The sequence below is a fragment of the Rhynchophorus ferrugineus genome, unplaced genomic scaffold (genome assembly GCF_030347505.1).
Source record: "Rhynchophorus ferrugineus isolate W39M unplaced genomic scaffold, kcgeb_rfMv2 rfM4, whole genome shotgun sequence".
NCBI classification, from domain to species: Eukaryota; Metazoa; Arthropoda; class Insecta; order Coleoptera; family Curculionidae; genus Rhynchophorus; species Rhynchophorus ferrugineus.
The window spans coordinates 18,593,980-18,608,675 of record NW_027472583.1 but is presented as its reverse complement, the minus strand read 5'-3'; the positions used below and the strand labels follow the sequence as shown (position 1 = coordinate 18,608,675).

General features: G+C 30.7%; 1 protein-coding gene across 1 annotated transcript in view; it reads left to right on the top strand.

Moving 5' to 3' along the window:
* LOC143195869 (putative inorganic phosphate cotransporter) overlaps positions 1-14,696 on the top strand; it is a 34,389-nt gene extending 19,693 nt beyond the window's left edge. Inside the window, exons 5-8 of the mRNA XM_076403367.1 lie at positions 1,642-1,862; positions 5,228-5,380; positions 13,705-14,079; positions 14,137-14,696. Of these exons, the coding sequence (XP_076259482.1) occupies positions 1,642-1,862; positions 5,228-5,380; positions 13,705-14,079; positions 14,137-14,313 (926 nt within the window). The 3' untranslated portion in view covers positions 14,314-14,696. The remainder of the gene's footprint in view (positions 1-1,641; positions 1,863-5,227; positions 5,381-13,704; positions 14,080-14,136) is intronic.

Sequence of the window (14,696 nt, the reverse complement as noted above, 5' to 3'; positions counted from 1 at the left end):
AAGAATGAAAGGTGAACAAATTCTTCATAGACCTTTTCGGTGCAAGACACAACAGCTCCGAAAAAGACATAGATCAAGATCATCGAAAACAATCTGCGGACCATCAAAAAATCCTTCGTCACCAATAGCAACGTATTAATCGAGAAATAGATACTTTCCTCTAGCGTTGTCTGTGGATTGATGATGATGATGATTATGATGACTTTCGAAAAGGGCAACGCAGCGAAAATAGTCGGGTGTTTGTAGTGATAAATCATGGTCAAAAATGAACCTCGCTCTTAGGAAAATCAACGGAACAAAGCATTGGTTCTCAAACATTTATGAGATCCTCAATGATGCTAATGGAGATGATAATAAATGTCTAATGGATTTGCAAAGGAATATTTCATCATAAACTAGTCAGATATCAAGTCTACTACTTTACTATCACATCAAAAAATACCAGGACTTATCAATAACAAGAAATCTGTCTAGAAACGTTGGTATAACATTATTTTACATCATGATAACGCTAAACCACCCACTTCTTTACTTATTCTCTACAAAATGAGAGAGATTAGATGGGAGGTTAAATATACATCTACATATGATAACCTGAATATTTCCCCGTCAAATACTATTTTGCAAAAACCTGATAATGGTGTAATGCTGACTTCAAAAGAGGCTTCTGAAAATCACTTTATTCCGTTTTCATCCAAGATGTTTATTCTATAATAACGGAATTATAGCTCTATCAAAAAAATGGCACATGGCCGTCGATCAAAATTGCACATATATCATTTATTAGTGTTTGAAACATATGGTCTGCCTAATAAAACAGACAATGTACGTCGTAGTTGACGTCGAATATAGTGGTAATTGCAGTTTGCAAAAATACAAAATTCTTAACTTTTTATCCTAGTTAAACAGAGATAGTACGCTGTCTCGCCCGCCGATGCATGTAACGTAATTAGGATGTTATTTGACTAGGGTTGGTTCTGATGGGCCATGTTGTCAAATGTCTACTAAAGTTTTCAAAACATGAATCATTCTCGCATTCTGTAAAGGGAGTAAAACATACTGATGAGAAATATTTAGTATTATCTAACATATATTATAACAACACAAACCGTGTAGTATTTCCAAACACTTAACAAATATAAACACAGTGCAAAAAGCAAACATTCGCTGTTTAGTTGTTTTCTTTTTTATTTCCTTAGAGATATATTTTACAATATTTATTAAAATCACTCAAATCTTTATAATCTACAAACTCAGATTCATCGAAATAATTACTAAATTTAAAAATCAGTCAAATATGATGACCAGTTATTTAAAATTGAACAATAACATTCAATTTATTTACTGAATAACGTTCAGACCTTGACTGTTGAACATCATAACAATCAATCCGTTTTACATATAAAAATATACAATTATCAAAAAAAAAAACAAATGTAATTGAAGAGGATTTATTTTGAAGGAATAAACAGTATATGTAAAATTTTTAATCCTTTGAATGCGAATTAAAATATTTTGCATGTCTAAAGGTAATTTGCGAATGTCCATTCATTATACGTTTAACTATATTTAATTACATATAATAAATCGTTGAAAGAGTGATGGCGATTGAAATAATTATATGTTTTATTTGTTTGTTAGGTGCCCAATTTGGTACGGTCATTTCCTTGCCGCTCAGCGGTTTGTTGTCGGTGTCCGAATGGGGCTGGCCTTCAATTTTCTACGTTTTTGGAGCAGTGGGTACAGTTTGGTGTGTCGCCTTCTTGATATGGATCAAGGAAGATCCAGAATCAAATAGGAAAATGAACGGAGATGAACGAGAATATATCCAAAAATCATTGGGAACCGTTGGAGGCAACAGTGTAGGTTACTAATAAGTTTAGGGTTTTTCTCCCTCACATAACATTTAGTAGGCGTTAATAACAGTCCTGTCACTTGTTCAAATCAAGGAAAGGTTAAAGAATCAAATCTCTCGACACGTATTGCTGAGTTTCACCAGTATTTTTAATAGAACTGACTTAACTAGTGTATATATGAAATTTCCTTACAAGACCAAACGTAAAGCTTGGTTAGTGCAGTGCTAAAGGCTACAGAATAGTCCTCCTGCTGTTCGAATACTGCTGGGACATGGTCGTACATTTATATTTGTGATTGTTCTTAGATGCTTGTTCTTTAAAAGGGCAAAATCCGACAAGGGAAATAAGCATAGTCACGCCAGTAATCAGACTGGATAAGACCAGATGTCTTCTCGGATGAGCTCCAAGATGATTACTCGTCAGTCGATCACTCGTAGTTGATCAAAAAGAGTTTCTCAGATATGTATAAAAAAATTGAATTATTATTTTAATATTGATAACGTTAACAGCAGCTACTGTAAACAAACTGGTTGACAACATGTTACAGCACTTTCATCTCGCAGAAAAAAATAATACAAACTTTTTAAAATACTAGTTTATCACATTTATTTAGCGTAATATATGCTCATAGTTTAGAATAATTCGGTAGTTCTGATATTTAATGTTGTTTTTAAGAAGAAAGATCTTTAAATATTAAAATAATACCAATACTTGCGATGTCATTGATTTAAAATAATGTATAATAAGCCAAGGGGGAAAAATTAATAAATATGTTTCAAAGATTTAATCCCCACGTATCTGTAATTGAAAATGAAAACAATTCTGGAAAAAATGTAATTTATTTCAGTATTTGTATTTGTAACTGAAATTCTTATCTGTTAACTCTTAAAAAAAATTTAATTTCTGAAAAAAACTGTTATAACCTTGAATCACTTCTACTTTATTTTAACGAAAATGATGATTTATCTAAAAAATGTTCAAGTTCAAATAGATTTGCAGAAGTTTTGCAAGAAGTAAATGTTAAAAGGTAAAATCGTTTTTATGCATCAGAATGTTGCAACCCCTTGTTAAAATGATAATTCATTCAAAGCTAAGCACAATTGCACCGAATTCAATCGGTATCAATTCTCTTGGAAGATTTCGTTGTTTCAAGAACATATTACATACTACACTTAATCCCTACAATCCCACCAAATGCAGAACAAAAACTTCAAATAACAGATATTCCACTTTCATGATAATGGCGATGTGAAAAATATTATGCTGTGATATTGTGTGCATAGAATACATTAAGGGTATCTGCGTAACATTTATGAAAGTTGACAACAAAATGTACTGACGTTATATTTTACCAGCTTATATCTGCGCACTATTGGGTTGACAATGTTCTACAATCACAAAAATATTGTATTTAATATATCTAATGTAATCGATTTAATGGGTTTATGAAAATGCATTTATTTTCGTATTTAGGTCGAGATTAGTAATTTATTTAATAAAATATATACAGAAAACACAGCAACGGGCCATGATAACATAGTTGAGCACCAATCAAAGCGCATTACGTCAGTGTTAAGTGACGGGCACTGTAAGGTTGTCGAATTTTCGAAATGTCGAAAGATGTATTTTATCGATTTTATAGATATAGTAATATCTCTTTGATTTATACACAACTACATACCACTTATTCACTTGTAGACTAGATATACTTATTAGAATTTATTAATAATTTATTATTAATATTCAAAATACATTATTTTGAAGTTTTTTCTATTTTTCTTCGGTGTTTATTTACTGTGTACTGACGTCATATGATATCGACAAGTTTTTTGGTGCAAATTAAAATCTTAAAATGGAAAAATATTTTTCTAAGAACTAGTAAATGAAATTATCATTACAATTACCTTTTCTTATTCAAATAGGAAGTACTTTAATAACGATATGATTAAAATAACATATAAATACGAGAGTTAATATTTATATTTTGAACCTTAACAGTCCTAAGTGTTGTTAAACTCCATCTGACTTTATTTATTATTAAACTCAAAATATAAATACCAACCGTCATACTTTGACAAACCGCATACTAACAGATCAATTGAAAATTCCCCGGCCTACCATAGTAAAACACATTTTTTTGGCAAAATTAGTTTTTTTTTATTCAACATAATTCTCTTTAAGGGTGATACACTGATTGTAGTGACCCTACAACATTTCGATACCATTTTTGTAGTACGAATTGTCCTTTGCTTCAAAATAGACCTCAGTTTCGTCGATCACCTCTTAATTCGACGAAAATTTCTTCCCAGCGAGCATTCTTTTGAGATCTGAGAACAGGAAATAGTCGCTTTGGGCCAGATCTGAAAAATATGGTGGATAAGGAAGCAATTCGAAGACCAATTTATGGATTTTTCCATCGTTTTTACTGACTTGTGACACGGTGCATTGTCTTGGTGAATCAGCACTTTCTTTTTTTTTTCAAATGTGGCCGCTTTTCAACAATTTCGTCCTTCAAGCTGTCCAATAACGCTATGTAATAGTCGCTCTTGATGGTCCTTGCTTTTTCAAAGTAGTCAATGAAAATTATTCCATGCGCATCCCATAACCTTGCCAGCCGACTGTTGCGTTTTCCCACGCTTTGGAGCGGGTTTATCGTATGCAGTCCACTCGGATGTCTGTCGATTGGACTTCGGAGTGAAATGATGGAGCCGTGTTTTATCCATTGTCACATATCGATGCAAAAACGGGTTTATTACGCTCGATCATCTTCAAACACTGCTCCGAATCATCAACCTGTCGTTGTTTTTGGTCAAAAGTGAGATCGCACGGCACCCACTTTGCAAGGAGCTTTCTCATACCCAAATATTCGCGAATGATATGATGTACAGGTTCATTTGTTTGTTTTTCATTCAAAATCATTTTGTGGATTTTTTAAATGTTTTCGTCGGTAATAACTTCTTTTGGGAGTCCACTACGTTCAGCGTCTTCAGTGCACATTTCACCACGTCTAAACTTCACATACCAATCCTTGAAGGTTGATTTTCCTGGGGCAGTCTCCGGAAACTCAACATCAAGCCAAGTTTTTGCTTGAACTGTATTTTTTCGTTTAAAAAAAAATTTTATCAACACGCGAAATTCCTTTTTATTCATTTTTTCATAATAACAACAGTTGCTTCTCTCAAAATGCTATAATTCACAAACTAATGATCCGACAGCTGTCAAATTTATAAACGCATCTTTTGAGGTTAGGGCTAACTAAAAAACATATGGATTTAATGCTAGTAGCTCCATCTATTTGTCAGCTCGGGGACTTTTCAATCGACCTGTTATCTCTAATATTTACATTATTAAATTGATCGTGTCATTTTCAGGATATTCCACCGACGCCATGGATGAGTATAATAAAATCGGGTCCTTTCTGGGCTATCTTGTTAGCTCATATGGGTTACAATTACGGTTATGAAACCTTGATGACCGAGTTGCCTACCTACATGAAACAAGTGCTTCACTTTAGCATTAAAGACGTAAGTATATGTTTACTTTACTATCTTAATATAATATCACACATATTACTTTGTTGATCTTCCTCGAACAGCCTTCTGGTAAATAACAAGATGATAATTTTTTTTGTCAAGAGAAATGAAAAACAATTCTAATTACTAACAGCAAATCGTCGAGTTTTTGGAACAGTATAAATCTGTTCGCATAAAAACAGTCTGATAATAATGTTGAATAATTGTTCAAATACGTTTAGTGTTCGTTTTCTGTAAACAAAACAGATTAGAGCTGTTCTAAAATGTAGTTCATGTTCTATTAATAAAATTGCATTAGTTATGATAAATGAAGCAGATGTATTTGATATATCTCAGTGATTTGTTGCAGTTTAAAATTTTCCAACTAACAAATTACATAACTACAATATAGAATTTTCTTAAAACTAATCTTATATCATTAATACTAGTATGTTCGAAAAATAGTAAGGCTTTTAAAGTAAAAAGGGTTTTTTATTGGGTCTCAAATTGCCTCTTCTTCGTAGTCTATTTATATCAACGTTTTCTCGGAAGATATTATTACAAATACACGTATTTTAAAATTAAAAGTGGGATTACTAAGATTTTATCAAAAATAAAAACGCAAAATTTCAAAATTCGCCATGTCAATTAAAATATCTATCCGAAGTTCTACGAAACATTGACGTCACTTAACCTTTCCTAACATCGTTTCCGCATTCCAACATTTAAACTTTTTAGAGCGCTAACTCTAAATAGTACCCAATAACAACTGTGGGAACTGTAGCAATAGTATTATTGAAATCAAGTGCCCTAAAATTGTATCGATAGCATCCTACTGAAAAAAATGTGATAATGATGAAAAAAAATGATAATTTGAAGATTCAGATGGAAATATATTTGACATGCTACCAAAATATTAATTTTACATAGTTGATAGTAACTACAACACACAAAAGTTTAAGTTATATACATTTGATCATGGATGTTTAATTTTCTCGATATCAAATTACCTTGTAATATTTGGGCAAATAAAATGCACAAGTTGTAATTTTGAAGTTCATTTTAATTACAGCCTTACAATATTACATTCATGTGAAACTACAATACTTCACCAAAAATCTTTGTTTAAACATGCTTTAGGATATTAGTTTCTCATATGAATTTTTAAACTAGATCTCTGCTCAGTTTCTTTTACTTTACTTGACTTTGATGACAACATTTGGTACATACATTGTCAGCAAGTAAGCATTGTTTGAAATATTTCAAACTTATGTTTGCCATAATATACATACGAGGCTGTGAAAACTTGATAACATCACAAGGTATGCGTTACTTACTTATTTAATGTACAAGTAAGCAGATATTTGATATTGTTCTTCCGCAATCTAAGCATGATGGGATTTGATTGACACTTGTTAAAAGCATCAAGCTTTAAGTTAATATTGATTGAAATTAGTTATTAATATTATTTGGTAACTGAAAAAAAAACGAAGTGATTAGGAATTCATAATTATACACAATAAATAAAATGGCCTAACCTCAAATGTTATAAACGGTGTTATTAACCTCATTATTACGTTAATTACATTTTAGATATAATTAAAGGCCCTTAAGATAGTTAATACTTGCATCGTAATGAGCTTATTGCTGTTAATAAACAACTTCTATTCAAACTATACTAGTTGGTTCCCGCATTTCAAGATTTAATCAAATTTTTCTGCTTGGAACGAAAATATACAACTTGTTTAAAGTTTTTAATGATCTATAGTTACATTAGGAACCTTGACGCCATCGATATACGATAGAACGTCTAATTATTTATTTATTTAAACACAAATGTATTAAAATAGCGTATAAATTAGACCGTACCCTTACAGACCGTCCAGTGTGACCAAAATAACTGCGCACGTGTAGATTTGAAACCTTTTTGCGCGCATTTAAAATGTCACTATTTCAAATGTCAATTTTTCTTTTATATCGATATTTTGCGGAAATAATTTTTATTACGGATAAAGTAAATGCGTAAAATTGTTATCAAATAGTTTTTCTAAATTAGTCATCTAACCTAATGTTGATTCTTTATTTCCTCGTTCGTTAAGAGTTTAAAAAAAGTCTATTGGAGGTAAATAAATCTTATAGAGCACTGCGCAATGAGATGAGTTAAATTTGCCATGAAAAAGTATCGAAATCATCGAATTCGTACGGTAATTAGAAAATTCATGTACATTAATAAGACATTGATAAGTCGGATTGGTTGGCGCAGTGGTCAAGGCGACAGGACGGTCGACCTATTATTGCAATAGCCTCAGATTCGTATCCTAATGCCGCATGGTAAATTTATATTCCTAATTGTCCATAAGGCACATGCAAAATAAATTTAGTCACGCCGGTAAATTGGTCATTCGCCGGTCAGTTCAATGCCGAGGACCGTGGTTCAGAAGCTACGTTAAGCACTAGTTCCAGTCCAGAAAATCCGTAGTTGGTAAAAAGGAGACTCTAAAGCATAATAAAAGTAAATTCCTTTTTTAACCATCAGAAATTTACGTAATATCTTTACGCAACAAAATTTTGTCCGGTACAGCTTTAATCTGTTGTTTTTTTTATAAATTCATCGATCCGTGTAATATTAAATATGATATACATACATTGAAATTTCTTTCTTGTTAATAAAAAATATTTGCAGACATGTACTGATAATGTAATAAATAGTCATGATAACAGAATGGTACACACTGGGTCACTGTCACTAATTAAACATTAAACAAAGATAAATACGTAAAAAGCATTTTATTTTGTAATTAAATTTATATTTTCTATGTCTGGTTTTAATAGTAGACTTTATGAGACTTGATTTTATAGTATATATTTAAAATATTTATTACGTATCCAAATATTAATAGTTTTTTTAAACCACAAAAATATCGATATCAAAAAATATCAAAATTTGTTCTACATACCTATTGCAAGTGTCAACATAGGGTCGTGTGTTAATTAATAAATTCTTACGAACTTATAGTTGCACTAAAATAAAGTGTGATCTGATATATGAAGTGGGCGCCGAACTAACTAGACAATATTAAACTTCATAAAACAATTAAATTAAAAAAATATGTTAAAATTTAATCGTAGGTCTATGCTACATATTTATATAATTAATTAATAATTTTGAAGCAGCTATATGCATATTATTCATTATTATGTTACTTCACTTTAGTATGTTTAGACTCATTCCATTTATCAGACAGTTTTTACTGTAGAAATATTACTAAATCACATTTAGTAACTTTTACCATGATTATTCACGAAATTTTTAAAACTATATGATACTTTTTTCCTCAAAACGGCATATCTAAGCAGATTGCTGTTTTAGTTAAATTATTTGTATCGCCTGTACATCTTTCCACCAATTTGTTTTTGACGATATTCTCAATAGGACTGTTTTATTAGGTATACTCGTATCAAAAACTCCAATCTAGTCTGAGCTGAGCTGTCTTTGATAGCTAATGCAGTACTTCAACATATATTTGATATTAATGTAAAGTTTGTATCTTGAAGAATTAATAAAGCTTCATTATATGATCCAACGTCCTGTATCCAATTACAGCAAATACATTATTGATTGATTTTTAATTTGCAAATTGCTTTACGACATTTGATTTATATGCATGTGAATGATTTTCAAATGAAATAAACGTATAAAATAGTCTACAATTCCTATGACGCAACATAATTAATTTCATTTTATCTAGATCGCAATTTGTCTTTGTAAAGAAAATTTTAATATTTATAAAAAGTAATGATAAAAATGGTAATCGCAAAGCTCAACATGCCTATTCCACGTGAATTATATATCGGTCCACTTAAACTATCCTCATAATTCTTACTATTGGCCGCACAATAGTAAGAAAACTAAATGGCACAATAAAGAAATTAATCAATGAGTTCACAAACTTTTTGAAAGTTTAGCGTTCGATGAGTTTTTGCCGTTAATAATAGAAGTTTCAAACATTCCCTAACGATTTGCCATTTCATTTAAGTGACCAGATCGTGACTAAGTCCCATCCTAACTCAATTTGCCAGATTACGTCCGTTACAGTTAGTTCAATAATCTGCTCAATGGGCAGTAATTGTTACGATTATAATGATGTCATATAAATGACCACTTATCCTTATAAAATTTATGTAAATAATACCGTAAAACTAATTTGTCCATATGACAAGAAAAAACGTGGTGTTCGGAAAGGTTTAGATTTGGCATATATGATGAATGGGTTGAACTTCCCATTCTGTATTTTCCATACAGTTCAGTAGTAGTTCTTAACATGGTCAATCATCGTGACACGTTCTTTTGTTTTGTTTCTTTGGTTTCTAAAGAACTTTCAAACGCCAAATATTTGTAAAATATTTAAGTAGTCAACATTTGCTTATCTTCCTATGTTGTATCGAATAGCATCTTTTTGAACAAAAATTCAAGAATTCGTATATGACTATCCAATATATATTCAGGCCACTATTTTAATTTTACACATTTTTAATATTATCCCTTTCAATATATTAAGTGCTTACATGTATCTTGACCAGCAAAATCTATTAGTAAAAATGAGAAGTATTAATGTTTGCAATTATTAATAAACCTAACCTAACTGTTAAATTCGATGGTTTTGACAGTTATCTATTATTATTGAATTATTCGGTATATACAAACGCTAATCACAGAACTTCATAACGACTACTTTATTAGATCTAAAAAAATCAGCTGTCGAAGCCAACTTCAGAAATTCATTACCTTTGAAAACTTATGGTGATGCTACTCTCAATTGTAGTGTATTAGAAGCTGCTAAAGCCGAATGAAAATGTAACTGCGCATATCAACTGGAGCCAACCAAACAAATTAAAGGACTTATTATTACAAAAAGACCAGCAATAGCGCGTGACAGACGAAAAACGATTTTCTTGTTGAAATCGATGCAGCATGTCTGGCACACGGTTTCAAAATATTGAGGAACTTATAAAATGGATCGCTGCAAAAAAATGATCAAAACATGCAAGAACTTCTTCTAATTCAAACTCTCTTCATGTGAATTTGTTCCTCCTCTTTGGTATTATTTTATTAATATTTATATAGAATGAATACCACTTATGTTTCTTCTTGAGCGAACTGCAATATTAAACATGCTTAAAATCGTATAGAAGGTCGTTCTCAACACTTGAAAAATTACAAATGAAAGTTAATGGACTGGAAAATATAGCTTAATAATCATATCACTTAGCGTATGCCCGATTTCTCAAATTGGAAATGACATTTTAATGGAAAAGCAGAGCAGATAAGATTCAAAATTAAGCGACTGCACTGGTTAGTGGGAAGATATTCTCAACTTAACTTAAAATCAGTACACCTTGGGGTGTAAATATGGGGCGGGCCGCACTAAAATATTGAGCCAACTACTAATCCAACGCTGGCAAAACAAAGTTCTACGATTAATAACCAATGCTTAGGCATTATATAACTAACGCAGAGCTAAACGATGACCTCGAAATTAAATGGTTTTATGATGTGATCCAAGATTTCGCTTTAAAATATGATATAAGATTGCTAAATCCCAGCAAAGTAGAAGCAATACAGCTACTGAACAACACCCAGGAAATCAGAAGACTGAAGTGAACCAAATCACACGAACCAGTTTGGTGTATAAGTGTATTTTTAACTGAACATAATGGAGAAATAAAATATTAAAATTTTTACACCATCTCTGATTGATAAATATAATTATCAATCGCTAATAATATTATTTTCTCACTTAATTATTTTGAAAATAGAGACACATTCCGCAATAGTAAATTAAAATGTGTTGTTTGTTAAACTGAACTGTTAATTGTTGTAAACAAGTCGCTGATTAAATTTTCCTCGATTAACTAAAACCCTAACGAATAATACAAAATTAAAGTGGCAACAGTGCAAAACAATCTATGTATGACAATTACCAAGTCTAATATAAAATTGTTATTTTTCATACAAAAATAACATATTCGCTCTAAAAGTAGATAAACAACACCAAACAGATTATCCAAATCGTGAGCGCAAAACGAGATATTAACGAAATAAAACAAATTTACACTTTTAGTTAATAGAGCGTGGATAATGTAATATTGTGTTAGTTGATTAACGTCATAGTGTTTAAATTATCGTAAATTGAATGGATAAAAAATGTCATCAGTTAAATAGTTATACGAACACATATGAACAAGAAGATAAATATAGAACAGAACACGTAAATTGGATTGATTTACAATAATTGTCTCTTGTTTCGTCCCGATATTTCTTTGAAAACTAAACCTACAAGATAAGTACATTGAAATGTAGTCTCCATCAATTTACAACTAACCAAAAACATTTTTCCCATATTATATTGTTACATAGTTTGTTTGTTAAATAATATTTCACATGGTCTTGGTATGTGAGTTGCAATATAGATTTTACTGACGAATAAAATTACAGCTTCTATTAGAAGATATTAGATAAATAATTTTATGAATCATGACAATGACTTAAATTATTTTATAACTATTATATTATTTGTTTCTTAAATAATCTTTTAAATAGTTTTAATATCAGAATTATAATAAAGAATAAAAGTTAGAGCTTCTATTAGTAGATCTTCAATGAATAATTGAATGAATCATGAGAATCATTTAAATTCTCTTATAACATTATATCATTTGGTTTTCAAATAATCTTTTATATTGTCTTAATATCTGAGTTTATATATGAATCTTAATAATGAATAGAAGTTACAGCTTCTATTAGAAGATACTCAATAAATAATTTTTTGAATCATGACAATGATTTAAATTATTTTATAACATTATTATATTATTTGTTTCTTAAATAATCTTTTAAATAGTTTTAATATCTGAATTTTAATAAAGAATAAAAGTTAGAGCTTCTATTAGAAGATCTTCAATGAATAATTAAATAAATCATGAGAATGATTTAAGTTCTCTTATAACATTATATCATTTGGTTTTCAAATAATCTTTTATATTGTCTTGATATCTCAGTTTATATATGAATATTAATAATGAATAGAAGTTACAGCTTCTATTAGAAGATATTCAATAAATAATTTTATGAATCATGACAATGATTAAATTATGTTATAACATTATTATATTATTTGTTTTTTAAATAATCTTTGAAATAGTTTTGATATCTGAATTTTAATAAATTATGTCTCAATTTCTTTTCAATTATTTTCAAAGTTATAGGCTTCTGTTCATGGAGACGTTGTCAGAGTCAGAGGTTTCGTAAAATGTGTAGTTTGGAAATGTTATCTGAATGCAACTAATAGGACTGTTTTACATTACATAGATGTTTTATTAATAAATGAACCTAATTATAGAACATATTATAGAAACATATATAAAACTGGCATGTGAGATATGTTTAAAATACTTTTTTTAGTTTTGTTATTGTGAATTTTGAAAACCTGAAGATACAAATAAAATAATTGAAATACTTATATAAAACATGTGGATTTAAACAGTTTATTACGATTGGAGCAAATATATTAATAATATTGATTATGAGTAAAATTATTAGGCCTATAAATTAGTATTATAGGCTTTTTTTTTGAAGGCTTCATTGTGACAGCCGCTAATTTTTCCCATCGTTTAAACAATTTACAGATTCCGTCTTTAAAGAATGATGTATTTTATGATTTTATCTACGAATAGGTCAATTTTTTTGATATCAAGGAGCAAGGTCTGGAGAATACGGCGGGTGAGATAGCACTTCCCAATTTAATGTCTCCTAGTATGTTTTCGCCGGTTTTGCAACATGTGGTCGAGCGTTGTCATGCTGAAGAATAACATTGTTGTATATTTGCTCGTATTCCGGCCGCTTTTCGCGCAGTGCTCCACTCAAACGTATCAATTGTAGTCGATAGCAATCCCCGTTGCTAGTTTCATCGAATAATACCGTAAATTTTTGGTTATACAAGACGCTCTTTGTCTTCGGTATCAATGTCACCACTTTTAAAACGTCGAAAACAATATTCATGTATTGAAAACAATGGAGAATGGTTGCCACAGGCATTACACAGCATTCGATGACTTCCAGTCACCTTTTTCTTAAGTAAAAAAGAAAACTGAAAAGGACGCATACTGAAAAATTAAGTCTGTTAGTGAGAATTCAACGAGTTGATTATAAATGTAACCCATGCGATTTAATACACATCAACAATAGGTCTGATATTATAATTATTTTACTTCCTATAATACCTTTACTTCTAACTTTATTTAATTTCAAAAATATTTCATTATGTTTTTTGTTATAGAATGGATTTTTATCCGCCCTTCCTTACCTTGCCATGTGGATATTCTCGATCCTAGTGAGCCAAGTAGCCGATTGGATGATGACGAAATCCTACTTCTCCACCACTCTAGTCAGGAAACTCCTCAACGGAATCGGACAGCTTGGTCCAGCCGTATGTCTGTTTGCAGCTGCATTCACCGGATGCGATAAATGGCTGACGGTGGCTTTACTCACGATCGGAGTGGGTTTGAATGGTGGTACCAACTCAGGGTTCAGAGTAAACCATCTAGATATATCACCACAATTTGCTGGTATCCTCATGTCATTCACCAACTGTATGGCGAACATAGTCGGACTCTTGGCGCCTATTTATGCTGGTTTCATGATTAAAGGAACTGTAAGTTTTAACACCTAATAAATCAAAGGGACAGAATAGTAACCTGTCTATTTTCAGCCAAGTATAGCTAAATGGAGGATAGTTTTCGTCACAGCTTCGGGTGTTTATGCCTTCTGTTGTACGATTTACTTGATGTTTGCATCTGGAGAACGCCAACCATGGGATCAACCAAAGCAAGAAGATTCCAAAGATAATGAGCAGAAAGAACCGATGGTAGTTACCACTAAACCTTAGTTCAAATTATTATAGTGTTAAAAAAAAACAATGTATTTGTTAGGTCACCATGAACCTTTTTTTTGTTTTAAAACATATGATAATTAGTAAATATGGGTAAATATCCACTAATGTACAATAACCATAATAAACCAATAAACTATTCAAATGAAAACCATGTCTGTCTAAATATCGCAGTCAAATGCGGTGGGTACGATGAATGTTAGGGTACAAATAGAGCAAAAGAGTGATTTAGATTGTACAAAAGTAAAAATAATTTCAGTTCCTATTGGCCTGTTACCATTATCTTATAAGGATGGATGGTAATATTAATGTCACATATTACTTTATTGTGCAGGTTGAATTGTTTTGCAAATAAATATTTTTATAAACTTTTCAGAAAA